The sequence below is a fragment of the Marmota marmota genome, unplaced genomic scaffold (assembly GCF_001458135.2).
Source record: "Marmota marmota marmota unplaced genomic scaffold, marMar, whole genome shotgun sequence".
Classification (NCBI taxonomy): Eukaryota; Metazoa; Chordata; class Mammalia; order Rodentia; family Sciuridae; genus Marmota; species Marmota marmota.
Genome location: NW_026000205.1, coordinates 4,104,359 through 4,124,855, shown reverse-complemented (window position 1 = coordinate 4,124,855; position 20,497 = coordinate 4,104,359). Strand labels below are relative to the sequence as shown.

Below are 20,497 nucleotides of genomic sequence, written 5' to 3'. Positions count from 1 at the left end.
CAGCCATTCACTGCCAGCACCCCACACACACATCTCCGCGTCCCCCAGGCTCTCAGGGCATCCACCACATGGACAAAGCATGGCTGGTCCCCTCACCACCTAGGCACTGACCCGCAATGGACAGAGGCCAGACCTCCAGGAGCAGCAGCTGGTCCAAGACCCAGAAGCCACCATCTCAAACCTTGCCAGATTTGACTGACAAAACACACAGCTGAGGGTGTCCAGCAACCTACTTCTACTTTCACTTCTATGGACAACCTCCCGTCCTAGAAACCTGTGGTTAACAAGCTCAAGTCATCAGAGGCCCAAGACCCCAAGGAGATCCCAAATCTGCCCCAGGGGTGGAAGGAGGAGGGAGTTGAAGACAGGGCTAGGGGTCAGAGGTTGAGCTGGTGGGAAGGCAGCTGGCATCACCAGGGCATGCTGAGCATCCACAGCAGGGTACTGATGCTTTGGGGTCAGGTGGCCTTAGATTCACTAGCTACCCAGCACCATAGTCAAGGCATAAATAATTCCTCTACAGGGAGCTCTGTTAACTCTCTGAAATAAACAGGAAGCTTTTCTTCCTCTTGATGTTTGGGACAAGAATCTGTAATACACTTAGACCCTCCACCAACCTGCAGCAGCCCCACACCCCTTATGCAGATTCTGCTTCCTGCTTAAACAGCTGAGCAGGAGGGCCCAGAGCCTGTGGCATCCAAGAAGGGACAGGAATCCTGCCCTCACAGTATGATGAGGTGTGTTCTGATGTCGATGAAATACATCCGAAAAGGAGGACAGCATGGAGAAACCTGGCTGTTTAATAGAATCGTCAACTTTGCTGGTGGTGCCAGGTATAGCTACTGGGCAGGTCTGTTTCCATGCAACCCTGGAAGTGAGTGACAGTTGCTGAGAGCACCCTGCGTGGCCTGTCTCTCTCAGACATAAGGAGCTCTGAGCAATGGGGGCAAATCACCCTCAGTGACCGAGGAGGAGGCTGCCCTCCTGGGCATTCACAGAGTAACTGCTAGATCTGACTCAGACCCCAGCCAAGCCTGTGGACACCTCACTGGGGACAGTCCTGTCCCTGAAACTACCTGAGGCTTAAGTGGCACCTAAAACTGGATTTAGAAAACGGTCCAAGCATTCACAACAGTGCAATCAATTGAAGATGATCTTGATAATCTTTGGCCTAGCAAATGTTATAACATTTTATAAACCACAAAATGACTTAAGGCTTCATCGAACAGAGTGGGGGAATTTTTGAATCTGTGTTGTAGTCTGGTCCAGGTTTGTTGTCCTGAATATCCCCCTTCTGGGTCTGACCATTTGAAGGCGAAGATGGGTTGGCTTACCTTTGCCAATGGAAGGCTGAAGAAGGCATCTTCGAGGTCCAGTACTGTATACACCTGGTATATTCGGAGGACAGAAGGCTTAGCAGAGTATAAGGGTTAGGAACAGTGGGGTATATAGTTTCAACTGGTTTACTGATTTCCCTTAAGTCTTGTACCAGTTGGTAGTTGTTAGTTCCAGGCTTTTGGCCCAGTAAGAATGAAGTGTTCCAGGAGGACTTACAAGGGACCAAGATTCCTTCTGCCCAGAGTCGATTGATATGTGGGGTGATCCCCAACTGGGCTTGGTGGCTGATGGAGTATTGTTTGACTCAAATCGTGGTGGCAATGTTAGTTAACTGGACAACGATAGGTGGCGGTGGGCTGCTAGTCCAGAAGGGTTGAATTCTGCCCATACTTTGGGAAATTCTTGGAGGAAGTTTGACATTACTGCTTCTGGGGTGATGAAATGTCCCAAATTGTCAGTGTCCTTTAGGACCTCAGTGTCTAGAGATTCCTCAGGGAATAGTCGGTATTCTTCCCCAAGAGGACAAGTTACTAGGATTTTAGTGGGAGGAGAGAGCTTTAATTCTGCAGAATCAAAGAAGAATGAAATGGTTGCCTGTAACTTATGTAGGAGGTCTCTTCCCAACAAAGGGTAGGGGCAGTCTGGCATTACAAGGAAGGAATGGGTGATAGTTCCTTTTCCCAAGTCTGTAATCCTAGCCTGAGTCCAGGAACAATGTTGAGTTTTTCCAGTTGCCCCTTGAATAGGGATTTTTGACTTGGGAATTGGGCCCTCTGAATGTTGAAGTACCCAATAAGTGGCCCCCGTGTCCACCAGAAACTTTGTTGGTTTGTCCCAGATTGTGAGAGTAACCAAGGGCTCCCAGGGACTTATTTGGAAGGAGCCCAGGCCCTGTCCATCCTCATTTCCCAAATGGAGAACTGCTTTTGGTGGTTTCTTATTTGGCTGGAACCTGGGGTTTCTGTTTTTGTAGGAGCATCTGTTTTTCCAGTGTCCTTTCTCTCTATAGAAAGCGCATTGTTCCCGATTTAATCTTGGATCTCTGGTGTCGTGTTGCCCTCTTGTGGGGAGTGCAGGGTTTCCTGTAGCTGCTAGTAATACTCTTGTTCATCTCTGGGTTTGTTTTTCTTCTGGAGGGTCTCAGTTATTATAGAACCGTTGGGCAATTTCTACTAATTCGGACAACATTTTTCCTTCAAATCCTTCTAGCCTTTGTAACTTTCTTTTGATATCTGGGGCCGACTGGGTGACAAAGTCTCTATGTCAATGGCTCTCCGATTTTCGGGAGCTTCAGGGACAATCGGTGTATACAGACAGGCCTGTTAAAGGCGTTCTAGGAACGCGCTGGGGGAGATTCATTAGGTCCCTGAACTGTCCCACTCACCTTGGAGAGATTTGTGGGTTTCCAAGCGGCAGCACGCACTCCCCGCAATAGAGTCTGGCGAGACTGGTCTAGAGTCTCCTTACCTCTGTCACTGCTGGGGTCCCAGTCAGGGTGCAAGGATGGGAATACGCGATCGATTCGTACCGGGTCGTCGGTGGGAAGTCCATTCAGACCCTATAATGGATTTGGGGGCCTCTCATCTAATGCGTTGTCTAAGGTGTTCTCGTTCCTTGGATGTGGCAATCGTCCCAAGTGGGCTGGTGGGTGTAAAAGCCGGACTCTGGGAGTGAAATGAGTCCTTGGTGCTCGTCTGTAAAAGAGGGATCTTGATTTTTTCAATTATAAAGGTCACTGGTAGTGAAGGGACGCGCAAACCATAAAGGGCCTGCTGAGAGGGAGCTTGCTGCGAGGGGGGCCGGGGTAAGCCCCACATAAGGGGTTCCAGTTCTGCCTGAGGGGTGGCTTGGGGCATTTGGTCAGGATAGGGTGGCGGGGGAGCAGTTGAGAGAGGCTCTTCTTCTTTGGCCGCAGGCAGGACATGGGGTGGTCCTGACCTTTCAGGTACTGGTCCGGGTTTTGTGACTAGAATAGTTTTATGTTTCTGGGACAGAGTCCCGGCAGTGAGATTGGTTGGGAGGTTAGGAAAAACACTTTTGTAGCCATTTAGACTTTTTGGCTAGAATATCAACCCAGATCTGAATGTATGGAATCTGGTCAGGGTGACCGGGCTCCCCGAAAACTACAGCATGGACTTCCATAGCCAAAGACAGACCCTTCTGAGGGCCAGCCTACTACAAAGGAGGGCCAATCCATCTCATAGAATTTAAACCATCAACAGTAGTTCCATTTGAAACCATCAACAGTAGTTCCATACTCTGCTGCGCTCCTCTGGAAGTCCTGAAAATTGTTAGGAAAACAAGTTAAAGGGGTCCAGGTAGAGATCTCTGTAGCGCTTCCTTACCTCTGATGTCGGTGGAGCGAAGGAGTCCTGATGAAAGAAGAGCGGTTACGAGAGCAAGAAAAGGGCCCGCGCACAACACACGGACAGATAAACACAAGACAAACAGGAACAGACACGGGACAAATGACAAACAGCAAGAAGACGCTGGAGAAACGACAAATAGCAGAACAGACACAAGCAACAATCGATGAGGTCATACAGGGAGACCTCTAATGGGGCAGAGACCATGACTCCTCCTGCCCCCAGGCACAGGTGAGGCCCCGCAGGGAGGCCTCCAGGAAAACAGTGACAATGTCTCCTCCTGACCCTGGAAAGGTGTAAGTGACTGCATCCAATCTGACCTTTTCCCCAGAGGAGTGGACTCACCAGATCTGACAGCCGGCAGGAGGCTTTTCAGAGCGTCCTAGGACGGATTGGAGTCGTCCTCGGAGTGAGGCTGAGGAAGGTCTCTGAGGAGCTCCCCTCTACTCCGGGGCCGAGGTCCAAAGGCCCGTCATTGGAGGCAAATTTGGCGTGAGGTAGGGAAGAAATGGATCCAGGGCGAGCCCCCAGATGTTATAGTTAAAGCTCCGTCCCAGGGTTTCATAAACTGACTTCCAGACCACTCACGTATAATCGAATCAAGCCTTTATTGAAGCACACCGGTGGCCGCTGACCAGAACATAAAGCTGTTTTCCTGATCAGCCCCAAACAATTGCAAGGGCACTCCTTATAAGCCTGAAAACCACAAAAGGGATGTTCGGGGGTCCAGCCAATGCAACAAGCCAGGTTACAGAAGCAGGACAGTGCAGTCAAGCGGAGGGAAGCCTAACCAATCCCAGTTAGCCCAGTCACCCCAGTTACAGAAACAGAGCCCAGTCACCCTAGTTACAGAAACAGTACTCCATTAGGTAGTTCCGTGTTCTTAAAGGTTTCTATAGCAAAAGGAAAAGAATATCTTGCCCCAGTCATGACCCTTTTCCTTGGCACAGTTGTTTTACAGGATGAAGTCATAAAACAAAATGGAGTCACATTTGCTTCTACTGTCACAGTGGTAATGAGGCCAAACAAGAACCCTGATGACATGAAATTTTACAAACAAAAGAAGAATTCAGGAAGGTCACAGAAATGACAGAAGAAAGAGGTGGAACCCAGAGACACATCAGAACAGGATGGGCCAGAGCTCAGGCTGAGCGCTGCTGTCCTGAGTCCCCAAGAGAGTGTCCTCCACTCACAGGCAGCCCGCTCCGTCCTGTGTCCCCCAAGCATCTGAGAGTGAGGTCTGGCTCCTGGGTTTGAATGGGGGTATTGGCCTTGACCCACAGCCCGGTCCCATGTCCCCAATTCTCCATCCACCCCACTTCCTGATCTTCTCCTTAGCTCCATTCTGAAGATGGGACACCCCCTCCAGCCCCTTCCTGGCTGAGACATTCTGGGGAGGAGCGGCCTGTGGTGGGCCTGCATCCTCCACCCGAGCCTTGAAACCAGCCTCCTCCCCCCTCCTGCCTACATGATCCTGCCCCTGTCCCCGGAGCCCAGGACTGTGGCTCAGGTCTAGAGAGTGCACCTTGAAATCGTGATAGATCATCTCCTCAGGAATAATTTAGGCTTCAGAATAATTTCATGTTCAAAAACAATTGCACATCCCCCAGGATGGGGTCTCCCCAAACAGGGCTCAGATAAACACCCCTCCCACCCCCACTCTTGCAGCCTCAGGTCTTGCTGTGTCCTGGGTGTGGCCATTCTGAGGGGCCTGGGCTGCACAGCCTTTGGCTGCAGGCCCAACTCTCCTGATCCTGCCACGCTGCACCTTTCAGGAGAGATGATCCAGGGGGGCCCCGAACAGTCCATCCCTCCTCTGAGGGGACCGCCACAGGTTTCTGGCCTGTCCACTCTGATGTCTCTCTACTGTTACTGCATAGGCTTCTATCAGTTTCCAGAATCCCAGAATCCTGATACATTTTGGACTAATTCCAAGGAAACTCCCTTGGAGACTCTCGCTGTTTGTGAGTCCCAACACCCCTCCATGCTGTGACATTGAGGGGGGGGATGCCTGGGGAGACCAGTCCTGGGCCTGGGAGAGGCTGGGGCACACTGAAAGGTTCTAGGTGTGTTGGGATCAGCAGTGGCAGCTGGGCAGAATCGGGGTGCAAAGGGCTTGAGGAGAGTGTTTGGGGGACTAGCCAGGGTGACACACATCAACCTTGTCCCTAGAGGGCTGGGAAGAGTTCAGGTAACTCCCCATCATCTTCCCTCCTCACCCCACCTCCTGGTTAGGGCTCTTCATGAGCACCCAGCTTTGGCGCCTTCCCCTGCAGCTAGAGACCCCCTCCAGGTCCACACTCAGGACAGCCCAGCCCCACCCTCTCCCCACATTGTTCTCCCCTCAACCCTCCACTTGCCCCATGCCCACCAGGAGGCCCATCGCCCAATCATCCACCTGGCACTGGCTCAGAGATGAAGCCAAGCCCTGCATGTGGGGCACCTCCCCTACCTGTCCCACCCCACGTCCAGATCAGTGCAAGAAACTGGAGGCTGTGACTGAGAGGTGACTTTTATTCAGTGCATCCAGGAAATCCTGGGGGTTCTTGGTAAACTGTGCACATTGAGGGGAGAGTGGAGATGGCTAGCTGCCTCAGGATACAGAGAGAAGGGGCCATGGAACCATCTAAGACCCACCAGCCGCCCAGCTCCCTAGTGACAGTACGTGAACTGTGCAGACAGAATAAAGTGCCCTGAGCTTTGCCTCTAGGACAGAAAAGGACCCAGGTACTAAAATGTGTCAGAGGAGGGTCCTCAGGGCCCTGGGGAACCGGCCTGCTAGGTATGGGGTCATGCTGAGGATTTGGTGGCCCTGGGGACTCCTCAGCCTCAGGAAGACCCTCATAGAAAGAGGACTAGACCCGACTGAGGGCAGAGGCAGGCTGGGTGTTATGGGTGCAGAGTCTTGTGCTCCCTCCCTGTCCCAGGCCCCAGGCCTCTGTCCAGGTCCATCCAGGGGACAGCATCAGGAGTCATCTTGTGCCTGGTGATCCACTGATGACACTGAACAGAGAGACAAAGACAGGCAGTGAGCAGGAGAGAGACAGCCAGGGACAGAGGGGCCAGCAGAACATGGGCAGGGGTGAGAGAGCTCGAGGGGAGGCCCAAGATGTGGAGATGAGACAGAGAGGTGACAGAGGAGGAGGAAACACACAGGAGGAAAAGGGACAGGTGGATGGACAGAGGCAGGGGGCAGACAGCAGACACAGAGGAGGGCAGAGAAGCTCCATCAGGGACAGAAGTGGCAGCCAGACCCCAGATTCCCTGCATCCCACATGCCCAGGGAGGGGCAGGACAGCACCTGCGACAAAGCTTGTCTCCTGGGACCAGGGGCGAGGAGCAACTGTCAACCCTCAGCTTCACCATGAGGGGCTCCTGCAGGCCGAGCGGCCACCGGGGACAGCACTGCTCAAAACAGACCCTGTAGCTGCAGGTGCCACACTGTCGGGTCTCGCCCAGGGGCACCAGGGCATCCCCGAGGCAGCAGTGCCGCAGGGGGTCATAGGACTGGTCCCTGCATCTCGTGAGTGGTCGGCACAGCATCAGGCTGGCTCCTGTGGGGACAGGGGAGACGGAGCTGGAGGCCAGGTGGCAGGGGCAGGTAGGTCTCAGCCTGGGGTCCTGTGGGAGGGGCAGGTGGGTCTCAGCCTGGGGTCCTGTGGGAACCACACTCCCCACTGATGTCCCCGTCCCTCCTGGGCTCACCTGAGGCTCCGAGTGAGCAGAGCAGCACCAGGAGGCAGGCGGCCAGGGCAGCTGTGGAGAGAAGGGGTGAGGGGGCAGGGAGGTCACCCTGGGGGTCCTTGGGGAGACTGTCCAGGGCAGGGGAGGGTCTGAGGTGGTGTCCCTGTCCTACTGAGGCTCCAGGAAGGCTGTGGCACCCAGGTGGCACCCGTTGCCCTACGTTCACCCATTGCCCCAAGGTCTTGTGCAGGGGAAGGGGAGGTGAGTGCGGGACTCTTGCAAGACCTGGGTTGGGGCGGGGGGCAGTATACTGGGGAGGAGGCTGGAGCTGCAGGCACAGGGGGCCGAGCTGTGAGGGGCTGAGCGGAGACCACACAGGCTGGTTCTGGAAGGGTGTTGGGACTGGAGGGGGCTGAGCGGAGAGAGGAGGGGCTGGTGCTGAGTGCCCGGATGGACGGGGTCTCCCATGGATGAGACGGGCAGAACTGGGGTCGGGATGGAGTCCTTCTGAGGTGGAGTCCTGTGGGAGCCGGCAGGGCCTGGGATAGGGAGGAGGTTTAGGGTGGGACAGGTGGGTGACCTGGATTGGAGATGGGCTCTGGTGGGAACAGGTCTCTGTGCTCCTTACCCGGGAAGCAGCCTCGGGGAGTCATGGCTCAGGTTGGTGGCCGCAGAGTCAGTGGGTGAGCAGTGGTTCTCTGCATGTCCTTTTATAACCCAGGATAAGCTGGTGACATCACTTCATCACCTGCCTTCTTCCACAACCTGCAGGGACATGCTGGGCCCTGGAGCAAGTGTCAGAAACGCATGTGTCATGGTGGATCTGACATCAGAGCCTCCCGCACCAGGAGAGGTCAGGGCTGCCCCATCGACCCCCTCCCTGCATGCCCTCCTCTCTGCCACACCAAGACCCCTCTGTCAAGCTGGAGGGTACAGGGTGCTCCCTGGAGTCCTCGCTCCCCCACACTGAGACGGGCAAGAAGACTTTCCACGGGATTCTGCAAAATGTTTACATTCCCCCCCACTGACTTTCTGCACATTGCTAGCCCCTGACACACACACACACACACACACATACACACGCTTTTAAAACCAAGGATTATGAACCCAGGGACACTGGTGCTCAGGTGACAGGAGTCCCTTCCCCAGAGCAGGGCTAGGGCTGGCGTCTGACGGGGGAGGGGTCCCATGTTGCTTCCCAAGACTAAACACTCAAGGTCACTCCAGGTGAACTGGGCTGCACAAAATGATCACCCAGAGACAGAGAAATACCTTTTACTTTGGGTCTTGTGATGGCTCCTCTGACCTTAGTGGTCTGTGGAAAGGGAGAGTGAGAGAGAGAGAGTGCGAGGAGCACGTGCTGACCCCTTTTATTGGGGAGAAGCCATTCAAATAAGGCAAGGGGTCAGGTTTCAGGGGTTGAGTCTAGCTTGGTGATGCCTGCTGTCAGCAGGTTGACTGGCATCTAGGTAGGCCATACCCATCTCATGAGCTGGGTGGGGGTCATGGCGGAGCAATTGAAAAGACCAGAGCAAGACCCCCCAAACAGAGGGGCAATGTGGGTTCAGTCCACCCTGTGCGCTCAGTGCCCAGAGTTCACACACACACAGCCCATGGCTGGCTTGTCACACGTCCACATTCTCATCGCTCAAGGCTAAGGGTGCTCGGTTCCTATGTGGCACCTCCCAACAGTCCCATATGTACCTTTGGCTCTAAATTCCGTCTCTGTGCACCTGAGTCAGGAGAGTGGACGGAGGTCAGGTCAGAGCCCAGGGGTCTCACAGGCTGGGATGGCGGGAGGGCAGCAGGGCCCGTCCAGGGTTGCGTGAACACTGAGAGCCCTTGACGCTGCAGTCACGAGGCTTTGGGGTCAGGCAGCCCTGGGTTCAAGTTCTATCCCTGCCTCTTATCAAGGGGTCAAAACCTCTTGGACACAATGCTGTCCAGTCCCACCAGCAAGCCCTCCAAGTCCCCACCCTGTTCTGCCCGCTCTGTGGTGTCACTGTCCAGGGTCTGTCGTCTGCATGGGTGTCCAGCTCTGTGAAGCAGGACCAGGGCCATCTTGGTGGAAGCTGGTCCTCAGGTGTTGGGACTCTGCCTCTGCCCATGGCTAATAAAGACTTTGGATTTCTAAAGTCAGTACAAAATCCTGACCGTTTGTTTAATTTCTCCATTTCACTCCCTGGATCCAAGCAAGACTCTAGCTGCCCACCTCCCCCTGCTGGTCAGTGACACAGGCTGGACCCAGGACCCAGGACCCAGGTCTTCTGAGCTACAGTCCAGGGGCCCCAACACCACTGTCCCAGCCCATCTGGGAAGGGCAGGCAGGGCCTGCTCACAGACATCCTTGGGTGAGACCAGGCTGGAGGTTCCCAGGGCTCCTGGGAGGGGCTGGCAGAGCAGGACTCCTGGAATGTAAAGCCTGGGCCTTTCCTACTCTCAGAGGCTTCCACAGGGCTTGCCCCTTTCCACGGGAACAGATATATAAATCCACCTCCTGGCATCCTTGGGTGTTATTTCCATCTGGCCTCGGGAAGTTCCTCCTAGGAACTGGCAGGAAGATGGGGAAATGTCAGGTATGTAGAGGGAGGGGCAGGTGCTTCCCAGGGCACGGAGGCCCCTCCTCTGCTGGCTGAGCAGGAGGAGGCTGCCAGACCTGTGCTCCAACCACAGCACCAGGACTTCAGGCACTGCCCCTGCTGTCTGCAAAGGGGCTTGTGTTGACCAAGGCCTGATGATCAGGCCTGACTCCTGTCCTGGCTGGGTCCCCAGGTAACACAGTGGATTAAGAACCTGAATTTCACAGGCTGGGGCTGCAGGAGCCTCAGGAAGGAAAGCAGCACCATCTGCCGAGCTGTGCCCCAGGATCCTGGTGCCTCTTCTGCAGCTCCTGTGGCCCTTCAGCCACTGAGAGCTGTTGCTTGTCATGAGATGCTGCTGCAGAAGCTCCTGCTGACCCCACGCTGTGCTGCCCAGAGCTTCAGATGCATCCAGAACCCCAGCTGCAGGAAGGGTGGTCTGAAGCTCCAGCTCCTGCACATGGGAAGGCCCTGAGGAGGTGGGAGGTGTCCACCCACCAAGGCCTGCACACCCCCCATGGCTCCCCACCGGCCTTTGTTACAGCTCCTTGTTATAATCCAGCTGCCCGCCCCCTCCCCCCGCCTTGGCCCCTGTCTCTCTTTATTCTTCAACTTTCTCTTTAAATGTCACTCCATCTTTTGACTCTCCATGAACTCTGAAACTGACATCAGTCAACCTGTTATATCCTGGTGGCTCTTTAGACATCAGCGGCTGAGCAATTTTCACGGTTAATCGTGGTTTTGCTGTTGTGGTTTTGACACTTGAGAGAGAATCAGGTCCCAGAGGTGGTTTGTGATTGTCATCAAAAATGGAACAAATCCTTTCAGTGACTGAATTGATCAAGGGCTTCGATGTACTTGAACCAGAACAAATCAGCCAGTATCAGGGATGTGGGCAGATCCTTCTGCTCTTCCTCACCCCCACCTTCCCCGCACAGGTGTGTGTGAAGTAAAATACACTCACAAAATTTGCCTTTTTAAAATATATGATTCAGTGCTATTTCACCGTGATGTGGAACCATCTCCACTACCTAGCACAGAACATCTTCATCAGTACAAGAGAAAGGCCCCATAGGAATTAGGAACTCACAGCCCCATTCACCTTCCTCCCAGTCCCCAGAAAACATGAATCTGTTTTCTGCCTCATCTCCATTTATTTACCTATTTTGCCTATTTCTTATAACTAGAATGGTATACTACACCATGCATCATCTCTGTTTCTTTCAATGAGCAGGATGTTTCTCATTGCACCGTGTATGTGTACTTCATTCCTTCCCATGACAAATAATATTTCTTTATATGGATATACCACATTCTGTCTGGGCATTCAGCAATTGGCGGACATATGAGATATTCCCACCTTTTGGTTCTTTTGAATAATGCTACTATGAATATTTGTCTGAACACTTATTTTAAGTTCTTTTGGGTATTTACTAGAATAGAAGTGTTTATTCACATGGCAATTCTATCTGGCATATTGAGGGTCACACAAACTATCTTCTACAATGGCCACACCATCTACATGTGCACCAACTAAGTATGCAGGTACCAATGTTTCCATATTCTTGCTAACACTAAAATTCCAGTTTTAAAATTATTGCCCTCCAAGGGGGTGTGATGCAATTATTCCAAGTGGTTTTGATTTGCATTTCCATGATGGTGATGACTCTTGGCATCTCGTCCCAGGCCTTTTGAGGATTTGGGTATCTTCTTAAGATTGTCAATTCACAGCCTTTGTTGATATTTTAATAGTGTTAAGTTCTTTGGGCACTCTCTATAGTGTATTCCAGATTCTTATTAGGTAAATAATTTGCAATATTTTCTCCCATTCTGCAGGTTGCCTTTTCAATTTGTTGATAGTGTCTTTTGATAAAGTCCAATTTACTTATTTACTTCTTTTGACTTTCTTCTTTGGATGTACTATCTAAGAAGTCACTGCCAAATGTAAGATTGTGAAGAGTTATCTTTTCAGACTGTCATGGTTTTAACTCCTACCTTTTAGATCTTTCATACACTTTGAGTTAGTTTTGTTTTTGTTTTTATCTTAATATGGTGTGAGTTAAGATCCAAAGTCAGGCTTTTGCCAATGGATATCCATTTGTCCCAGCACAATATATGGAGGACTATGCTTTCCATGTTGAGTTATTTTGGCAACCTAATAAAAATAAAAATGGGCCATAGGTTTATTTCTGTGCTCTTGATACTATCCACTTAAACTATAGGTCTATTACTTTGCCTCTATTGCACTGTTTTGATTACTGTAGCTTGATAAGTTTTGAAACCAGAAAGTGTGAGTTCTCCAACTTTGTTCTCCTTTTTCAGAAATATTGTTATCTATTTAGGGTTCCTTGAAATTCCATATGAATCTGAGAATCAGCTTTTACATTTCTGTTAGGAAAAAAAAAAAAAGATTGTTGTGATCTTCCTAGGCGTTTCACTGGACCTGTAGGTGGCTTTAGAGGCTGTGACCATCTCAGCAATATGACATCTTTCAACACATATGAACATGAGCTGTTCTTCTATTTATGGAGGTCTTTCTTATTTAATTTCTTCCAGCATTTTTTTTCTAGTTTTCAATGCACAAGTCTTGCACCTCCTTGTAAAACTTGTCCTTAAAAATTTTATTCTCTTTGATGCTGCCATAAATGGAAATGTTTTGTAGTGTCTTTTGATAACTCACTGCAAGTATCTAGAACTGATTTTTTTTTTTTTTTTTTTTTTGCAGTTTTGGGGATGGAACCCAGGGCCTTGCATATGTAGGCAGTGCTCTACCCCTGAGCTGCACTCCAGGGGGTATGTTGATCCAATACCCCACACAACTTGGGTGAATTTATTTATTACCTCTAATGTTTTTTGGATTGTTCAGGGTTTTCTACATATAGGATTATGTCATCCCTGGGATGAGATTGTTTTACTTCTTCCTTTCCAATTGAATGCCATTGTTCTTCTTATCTATTTTACTCTGCTACAACCACTAATATATTGCTAACTGAAGTGCACACAGCAGGTGTCTTGTCTTATTATCAACCTAAGAGCAAAGCCTTCACCATGTGGAGACAATGCCCTTCTATTCCTCCTCTGTGGGATAGTTTTTTGTTTTGCTTTTTTTCTTTGTGTGTGTATGTGTGAGAGAGAGAGGGAGAGAGATGGGTTTTGTTTTTGTTAAATGCTGTATTGGAATTAATGGAGATGGTTGTAGATTTTTCCCCATTCCCTGTATTATGTGACTTATGACATCAATTGATCTTGATAGTTTAGAACACCCTTGCATTTCTGAGACAGATCTCCTTGTTCTTATTGAGCAATCTTTTCAATATGCCACTGAATTTCATTTGCTGATATTTTGCTGAGCATTTTTGCATCTGTATTTAGGGGAGCTATTGATCCATGATTTTCTCGGGATATCTTTATACGGCTTCAGTGTCAGGCCACAGTGGTCGAGTGGAATGAGGTAGGAATTGTTCCTTCCACTTTTTTTTTTTTAGTGAAAAGCTTGTGGAGGATTGATTTTAAATATTTGATGGAATTCACTCAGGAAGCCCTCTGGTCCTGAAATTTTCTTTCTTGGGAGATTACTGATTAATAATCAACTCTTTGCTGGTCATAGGTCTATTCAGATTTTCTGTTCCTTCCTGAGTTGATTTTGGTAGTTGGTGAGTTTCCAGGAAATTGTGCACTGCATCTCCATTATTCTCGTTTGTTACATGTCCACCTGTTCTAATTCTTCGTATTTTATATGGTTGTAGTAACGTCCCTATCTTCTGGATTTATTAATTTGAGTTCTTTTCTGTTTTCCCATCTGTCAGTTCAGATGCCCATCCTGTGGATTATTGATTTTCTCTGAATTATGTTCTTTATTTTGCTAGCTTTGGGTTTCCTTTATCTTCCTACTCTAGGTCCTAAGACTCAGGGTAATGACCTGAGACCTCTTCTTCACAATGCTGCATTTAAACCTGTCAGTTTCCTTTGGAGTTCTGCTTCCAGAGCCTTCCATAAGTTCCGGCATGTTGTGTCTTCCTTCTGACTCTCTTCACATGATTTTATAATTTCTCTTCTGATTTTTTTCCTTGGACACCTTGATTATCTAAAAGGGTGTTGTTCCATTTCCACAAAATTTCAATTTTCTAGTTTTAATATCATTATTGATTTCTGGTTTCTTTCCATGGTGATCAGAGAAAATATCTGACATGGCTAATGTATTCATAATGATTGAGAGTTGATGCGTAGCCTAACGTATAACCCATACTGAGAATATTCCAGGTGCCTTAGGAATAATGTGTGTTCTGATGTTTCAGTTGACTGGAGTAGTCTGCATATACCCAGTATCTCAGACTTTTATATTGTTGTTCAAATCATCTAATTCCTTGATCTCGTTCTATCCAATATAGAAGGGGGGAACTTAAGTCTCTAACTATTATGAAAGTGACCTTGAACATATGGAAGGGACATTCTCTGGAGGGAGATGAGGGCAGAGAAAGAATAGGGTAGTGGTGAGGTTGAGGTTTTCTTAGAGGTGGGGACTTGGCCTGGGTTGTGACTGTGGGTGAAGGGGGAATCTGTCCCCTGGCCCTGGAGGCTGCACTGGGGATTCATGTTTGTGAGGGTCACTTGGATGCACCCAATAGGAGAGCAGCAGATTTTGCCAGATTCCCTTAACCCTAGGGATGAGCTTGTCATGTCAGAGAATCTGCATTTCTCTTCTCTCACCCACAAAGGAATCTCACCCCCAGCTTGTGGGATGGGCCAAACTGCCCATTCACTATCAAGCAAGCACCCTACCTAGCACCCCTTTAGTTCCCTCAAAATCATCCAAAGTCCCTCCAAAGGGCCTCAGTGAGCAGCCTACTGAAGAGGTTTCAGACCTGACTGTCATAGGTATGCAATCAGAGGTCTGAGAAGTGACCCCTGATAAAATCTAGAGACCAGTTCAACAGGTGACCTTTGGGAGCTCCACCAGGGCTGGAGCTCAACACCAGATCCCAGAGTCCATCAGTCAAAACTGTTAACTTTAACGCAGCCAAATACAGAAAAGGAGGCCCAACACCCCATTGGGACATTCTGTTGGTTCCTCTGCACCAGATGACCAGGGAGCCTCTGCTTCCGGTGGAGGTTCAGGGAGGACAAGGCAGTCCAGCCCCCTAGCACCATGTCACCCAGGTCATGCCACTGGCACCCTTGGTTGGAGTCACCACCCCTCTGAATGACAAAACTCAGTGCCAGGAGGTGACAAGGATTGGAGGCCTTGGCAGAAAGAAACAGCCGCCAGAGTCTGATGACCCCTGGGCTCTGGACTTGGAGGCCCACAGAGGCAGCCGCAGCTTTGAACCAACCTGGCTGGGCCTGTTGAAACCACAAGCCTGACCCAACACACTGAGGTCGTGGGCCACCCAGAAGTATGCTCCTGAGACCCCCTGTTGGAGCTGGTCTCCGACATTTGGGGCCTGGGAATCCTAGGAGGGGACAGGCGTCACAGTGCTGGTCTGAGAGGCTGTCCTGGAAGATGGCAGCCAGAGTGAGGGCACCTCCTCAGAACTCAGCTCAACCTGGACAGAGTCCGCACACTCTCCCTGGATGAAGCTGTTGAGGGAGGCGGTCGATGATTGGCTGTAGCCGCAGGGAGAAGCTGAGCTGTGATTGGTCCGGATAGGAGGGGCGTTTGAAGCAGCGCGAGGCGAGTGGAGCTCAGGCAGAACCTGGGCGGTGCACACCGTGCCTCCAGGCAGAGGGATCTGAATCTGGCCCCCCATCTCTTACAGGAAAGCACCGTGGCAAAGCCTGGGTACAGCAGTCCAGGTAGAAACCAGCACGTGTTTACAGCTGCAGAGCCAACAGGGCCCTTGGTATGCATGGTTCCGTTTACTCCGTCTCTGGACATGCCTGTAATTCTAGGTACACAGGAGGCTGGGCCAGAAGGATCGCAAATTTGAGGCCAGTCTCAACAATTTAGCAAGACCCTGTCTCAAAGCAAAAACTAAAGGGGCTGGGGATGTAACGCAATTGTAGAGCGACCCTGGGTTCAACACCCAATACTGCAAAACAAAAATAAAAGTTTGTTATGAAAAGAGGAGTACCCTAAACTCTCCCCCTATTTCTTAAAGGAAGCTTACTTTTAAGTCTTTTTATTAATTTGAGTTATAGTGTGCATGTAGTAAAACATACAGATCTTCAATGTAAAATTCCTTGAGTTTTGACAAAGGTTACCCAAAACAAGATATAGGACATGGATGTCACCTCTGAATGTTTCCTTATGTACCCTTTCCAGTCGACTACTTTTTTAAATTGACACATTAAAATTGCACATTTTTGTGGGATATTGTATAATGTCTTCATACATGTATACATCCTATAATGTTCAAATCAGGATAAGCGTATCTTCCCCTCAAATATTTATTGTTTCTTTGTAGTGAAAACATTCAGAATTCTTCCTTTTAGCTTTTTTGAAACATACAGTACAATTATTGTCATCTGGAGTCCCCCTGCCATGCAGAACACCAGAACTGACTTCCCACACAGTCAAAATTACTTCTAAGATAGACTGACCATCTTAAGCCTTCCTGTTCCGTGGTACTTAGTAGCTCACAATGTGCAGCCATCAACACTTTGGTATTTTTATCACCCCATAAGGAAACCTCCCACCCATTAAGCAGCCACTCCCATCCCTGCCTCCCCCACCCAGCCCCTTGCAATCACTAATCTGCTTTCTGACTCTATGGCATTGCTTTTTTAGATATTTCATACAAATTGGATTATACCACGTGACCTCTTGTGTTTGGCTTCTGTCACTTAGAATATTCTCAAGGTCCAGCTAGTGTGGTTTCTCCTTCCTTTTGACAGCTGAATAACATCCTCTTGGGTGTAGAGACCACATTTTGTTTATCTGTTCATTAGTTGATGGGCGTTTGTGTTGATGGACATTGATCAAGGCCCAATGTCTGGAAATTCGCATCTTACATGCTGAGCTGTGAGGGGATCTCTTCCCTACAGGACCTGATTGAAGACCTTACCCCACTAGCCCCCACTGGTTCCTTATGATACCTGATTAAAATATTGTCCAATTTCACCCCAGGGGTTACTTTAGAAAACCTGATTGCAGTACTGCCTCTTTTACCCCCATGGGTCATTTTAACGCACTGAACCTGTAGTGGGAGCTGTCATGGGGATGGGATTATCCTTCTTAATTATCCTTCTGACCCCCTGCTTCCGCCTTCCTGGTGTCCCTAAACTCCTACCTAACAAGAAGATGCTCCTGGTCTCACAAGAACTCAACCCCATGGGCGGTATTTGCTCACACTGGGTCCCTGTATGAGGAAGTTCCAATACAAGTCACACAGACCGTCTGGACTGGACCAGGCACCCCAGCTCCCAACCCAGTGACCTCCATCAGTCCTGGGCCCAGTCCCTCCAGAAAGGAGAAGCAGGCCCTGCTCACAGGCACCCCTGCCCCTGTCACAGGTGACCCTGTCCCACATCTCCCAGGTGGTGCTGGGAGATCTGTGCTGCTGGAATGTGTCAGACAAAGGACAGGGGCTTCCCCTCTGCACCAAGTGCAAGAGGCTGAATCCTCCACCGGTTGCATCAGGGTGTAATTTCCATCTGGCTCCAGGGAGAATTGACAGGTAAGAATTTGGTGGAATTTCAGACAGTCAAGAAGAACGTCAGGTATGCGGGGCATCCGGGAAGAGAATGGCCCCTCCTCCAGGTGAGACTGGGCGGGGCTGAGGGCTCGGCTCCACCTGTCACTGCAAGCTTGCAGGCTGCTACCTGCTTCCTGCAGGGGGCCTTAGGTGCCAAGAGCTGACTTAGCATCAGGGCAGTTGCCTCCTACTTAAAATGCTGCCCAAGAACCGCAGCAAAAAGTCACTTCTCAATAGGAAGAGCTTCAGTGGTTGGCCAGCTCTCCAGCAAGGCTGCATGTCCCGTCTCCATGCTGGGTCCCCAGAGACGACCATAACAAAGGAATGCTTTAAATTTATCTCATTAAAAATACAAATGGGGGCTGGGGTTGTGGCTCAGTGGTAGAGCGCTTGTCCCAAATGTGTGGGACACTGGGTTCCATCCTTAGCTCCACATAAACAAATAAAATAAAAGTATTGGGTTCATCTACAAAAAAGAAAAAATACAAATGGAACCTAACCAGCATGCACAACACAGAAGTGACCAAAATGCCTCAGTCCTTCCTCCATGGGGAGAGGACAGTGCATTCCCCTCCCAGCCCATCTCTCCCACCTCTTCCACCTTCTCCCTTGAAGACCCTGACTACAATCATGAGGCTCTGGGGTCAGGCAGCCCTGAGTTCAAATCCTGTCCCTTCCCTTTTCAAGATGACCAAAAGTCTTTGCACACGCACTGTCTAACCTCACCGCCAGTCCTTCTGAGTCCCCCAGCCTGGTCTGCCCATTCTGGGTATCACTGTCCGGGGTCAGGACTGTCTTCTTCACAGGAGCTCAGCTCTGTGACAGGACCAAGCCATCTTTCCAGGGTCTCGGGTGTTGGGACTCTGCCTCTGATAGGGGACAGACAGAGGAGGGTGGTGGGAACACAAGGTTAAGGGAATGCGTCTATAAAATGGGCCCACGGTGCTGACCCCCACATGCTTTTTCAAGAAGCAGTTTACCTGCAGCCCTGCCTGGCCTCAGTGGACAGGCTACGTCCACTCCTCGGCAAACTCCCTGTGATCTGCAGGAGAAATGCAGGCCCCAAACAGCAAGAGAACCCAAGTTCCCTGAAGGGGAGCCTTTTGTGACTCTTCTCAGAACTGATCCCGAAACTCAGGGAGATAAGGAAAATTCCTCCTAACCATAAAATCTGTAAGAATTTATGGTTTGATCCAATTAGAACCTGTCAGCATGGGGCAAAGTGTCCTAGAGTTGTCATCAGCAGTGGGGACTTGAAAGTCTGATGTCTTCTTGCTGTCAGTCAAAAGTCAGGAGGTGGACCTTGGCTGGACTATCTGGAAACTTCTCTGGGATCCCCAATGAAACTGCCCACACTGTCCTCTTCCTCTCTGAGGGGACCCTCTCTCTCCCTTGAGAGAGTTCCCTTTCCTGTTCCCCATCCCTTCTATATACCCCTGCCTGTCACTTGAGTGACATCTCTGAAATCTTTCTGACTTGATCACAAGAACCAGGGTTTGAAGGGGGGTCTTCACGCTGCCTCAGTTCCCTGGGGGCCCAGCCTGAAACACCTCTACCCATGGTTTAAAAGGTCCTGAGTTTGCAGGTTGTTTGTTAAATTATCTCACCTCACTCCTGACTCTAAGCAAGACACTGGCCAATAACCCACTGTAGGTCAGTGACAGCCTGGACTCTGCCCCAGGTCCCCTGAACTGGAGTGGGGAGCTCCCGACCCCCAGCCCAGCCCCTCTGGGGAGGGCAGGCAGGCCCTGCTCTCAGACACCCCCGGGTGAGGTCCAGGCCATAGGTTCCCACAGCAGCTGGGAGCGGCTGGCGCCTCGCCAGCTGGCCTTCCTCCACGGGAATACATAGGTGAATCTCTCTCCTGGAAACATGGGGGTTCTGTTTCCTTCTGGCCTTAGGGAGCCCTTCCCAGGGACAGGCAGGAATGCAAGGAGAATGTCAGGTATGTAGAAGGAGGGGTGGGGGCTCCCCAAGCCAGAGGCCCCTATTTTCTGGCTGACAAGGAGCCGGTGACACTCATTTTCTCCAATCACGTCATCAGGATTGGGGGCCGACCCTTACTTTCTGGAACAGGGTTTTGGTGATCAAAGATAGGCCACATTCCTGGCCTGATTAAACCTGTATGGAACAGAACATGGGGGTGGGAAGCCTCCCGCCTGGGAGGGCTGGAGGGGCCCAGAGAAAGACAAAGTCTGATGAGGAAATGAGGAAAAATAAAAGTCTATAAAATTTGACCCGCAGACCCCCACATAGTACTGGTATTCTCAGCCTCCACAGCTCAACCTTGACATGGTTCATGGCTTAAATACGCAAAGGTGCCTTGGGTGATAGGGTCATTGTTCCTGGAGTCCTTTGACAAAGGTCCCAGCTCTGGGGTTCCTGACAGCCCAGGGTCAGCCACCTGTCCAATATGCCAATCAAAGAGAGGATGTGAAGGGCAGGAAATGAGGAACCAAATAGGCAAACGGAGACCCAAGGTCTGTCTTCCAGGGACTGGCAGAAGCTTGGGTTTGCGTGGCTGGGGGCAGGGGACATGCATGATTGGCTCAGTCAGACATTGTGACCTGTCCGAGATCTGTTTGATCATTATCTCAGGACTGGTCCTGTGGTGCTCTGGGAACATCGTCATTGTCATCATCACTAGGGGGGATTCAACTCCCATGGGGTAGGGGCAGGCTGGGTTCCACTATGGGGCAATTGCTTCCACTTGGGGGGCATCTCATCACAGGGCAATCTGTCCTGGGAGGCCCCTCTGTTTCCGGAAGGCACAGGGCAATGCCTGGAGATTGCTAGTTGCCACTCCAGATGTTCTGGAACAGGGGCAGTGAAAGCAAAGTCCCTGCAGATTTTGGAAGCACCTGAGTCACTCTTACCCTGGTGTCCTCAGACCTGA

At 50.5% G+C, this 20,497-nt stretch overlaps 1 protein-coding gene across 1 annotated transcript in view; it reads left to right on the top strand.

Moving 5' to 3' along the window:
* Positions 1-15,913, top strand: part of LOC107151729 (insulin growth factor-like family member 3) — a 130,835-nt gene extending 114,922 nt beyond the window's left edge. The window contains exon 4 of the mRNA XM_015497104.2: positions 15,724-15,913. Within this exon, the coding sequence (XP_015352590.2) occupies positions 15,724-15,850 (127 nt within the window). The 3' untranslated portion in view covers positions 15,851-15,913. The remainder of the gene's footprint in view (positions 1-15,723) is intronic.
* The last annotated feature ends 4,584 nt before the right edge of the window (positions 15,914-20,497 follow it).